The sequence below is a fragment of the Rhizomucor pusillus genome, assembly GCF_041956525.1.
Source record: "Rhizomucor pusillus strain CBS 183.67 unplaced genomic scaffold VTP01scaffold_6, whole genome shotgun sequence".
Classification (NCBI taxonomy): Eukaryota; Fungi; Mucoromycota; class Mucoromycetes; order Mucorales; family Lichtheimiaceae; genus Rhizomucor; species Rhizomucor pusillus.
Window position 1 is genome coordinate 817,094 of NW_027192148.1, and position 1,448 is coordinate 818,541.

At 40.9% G+C, this 1,448-nt stretch overlaps 1 protein-coding gene across 1 annotated transcript; it reads right to left on the bottom strand.

Annotated features, from left to right (window-relative positions):
- Window positions 1–183: 183 nt before the first annotated feature.
- On the bottom strand, window positions 184–1,323 carry VTP01DRAFT_9242 (uncharacterized protein; the record flags this gene model as incomplete). The annotated part of the gene is made up of 1 exon (XM_069388453.1): window positions 184–1,323. One exon carries the CDS (start codon window positions 1,321–1,323, stop codon window positions 184–186), a length of 1,140 nt encoding a protein of 379 aa, XP_069240748.1.
- Window positions 1,324–1,448: the final 125 nt, after the last annotated feature.

Consider the following 1,448-nt stretch of genomic DNA (forward strand, 5'->3'; position numbering starts at 1 on the left):
TTTTTTTTTCATCTTTCTTCAGAGCGGTTGCCTATTACGACATTTGTCCAAGCATTTATAAGAATGTCCAACAATCTCCTTAAAATCACTTAGCCTGAAGCTGTTAAAAGCTTCACTGATCCGGGTCATCAATGTTTCCTTCTCGAGAAATCTGTTGCGTTTCACTTTACTTTTGACTACTGACTAGAATTGCTCAATTGGATTGAGCTCAGGAGAATATGATGGCAAATAAGCGCAGCGGTAACCGCGAGATTCTACGTATTTTGCTATGTCCTCTGATGTATGGATAGGAGCATTATCCATCACGAGGTAGTGACCTTTCATGTGTGGATACTGATCCATTTCATCCATTGTGGCTTTTAGAAAGCTGATATAGTGTCCCGTAACTGTGCCTTTGCTCACACGCCCATTGCCTTCGCCTCCCTTTCTCTTTTTATTGGGTGGAGGCTGAGGAAGTCTAAGGCTGCATTTAATTAGATCTTCTGCAGAAATTGCACCTAGAATGGTTGTTGTTTTTGCTCGTGTTTTGGGAACTGTGAGCACTGCAGGAGAACCTTTCTTTGACCATGCCATACTACGTTTCAGATTAATATGGAAAGCAGATTCGTCAAGAAAGACACAGTTTTTCGTAAGATCCATGTCTGTTTTATCCCATATACGAATCCAATCCAAGCGCTCTTGAATCTTTTCTTCGCTATTCCGGTCTATGGGTTGAAGCCGAGCTTTTTTGAGAGACAAATTGCAATGTTCCTTTACAAATTCAAACAAAGTACTTTTAGATACTTTTAATTCTGTGAATATCTGCTTTAACTTTTTCATTACTTCGTCTAAGGCAATTGAAGGGTTCTCATCAATGCATTCGAGAATAACGCTTTTGTGTTCCTCATGGAGAATACGTGGACGACCAGTCTTTCTTTGTTTCTCAAAGATACTGTCAGGATCCTTCTCGTACTGTTTAGCCCATTTTTGTGCTGTGCGAACGTGAATCCCAAGCTGTTTTGCAGCAGCAGCCGCACTCAGACACTTCTCAAACAAAAGCTTGAAGAATCTCACTTTGTCCTGATCAGAATAGCGTGTATAATTTCGCTTCACTGATGTTTCCCTCATAATGACATCATTACTGGGCTTTGCCTCCTTTTCGATCTGCATTGCCTCTATTTCTTTCTCGCTCTTCAGAGGCAGTTGAGCTAAATATTGTGTGAGAGAGCTCAATGTTTCAAGACGGAACTGCTCCTCATCAACAATACAGTCCGTTGGTTCAGGTCGGCCATACTCGTCGACGGCAGAATCTTTTCCATTTTCAAACAAGAATTGAATGTTCATAATCTGTGATTTCTGAGGCAATTGTGAAAAAGAAATAAAACGAAGACGAGCATTTGGTATGCTCTTATATTATCCAAAGAGGCCAAGACTTGTCCTACAAAACGTTCTTGGCAGCAGCAAAGACG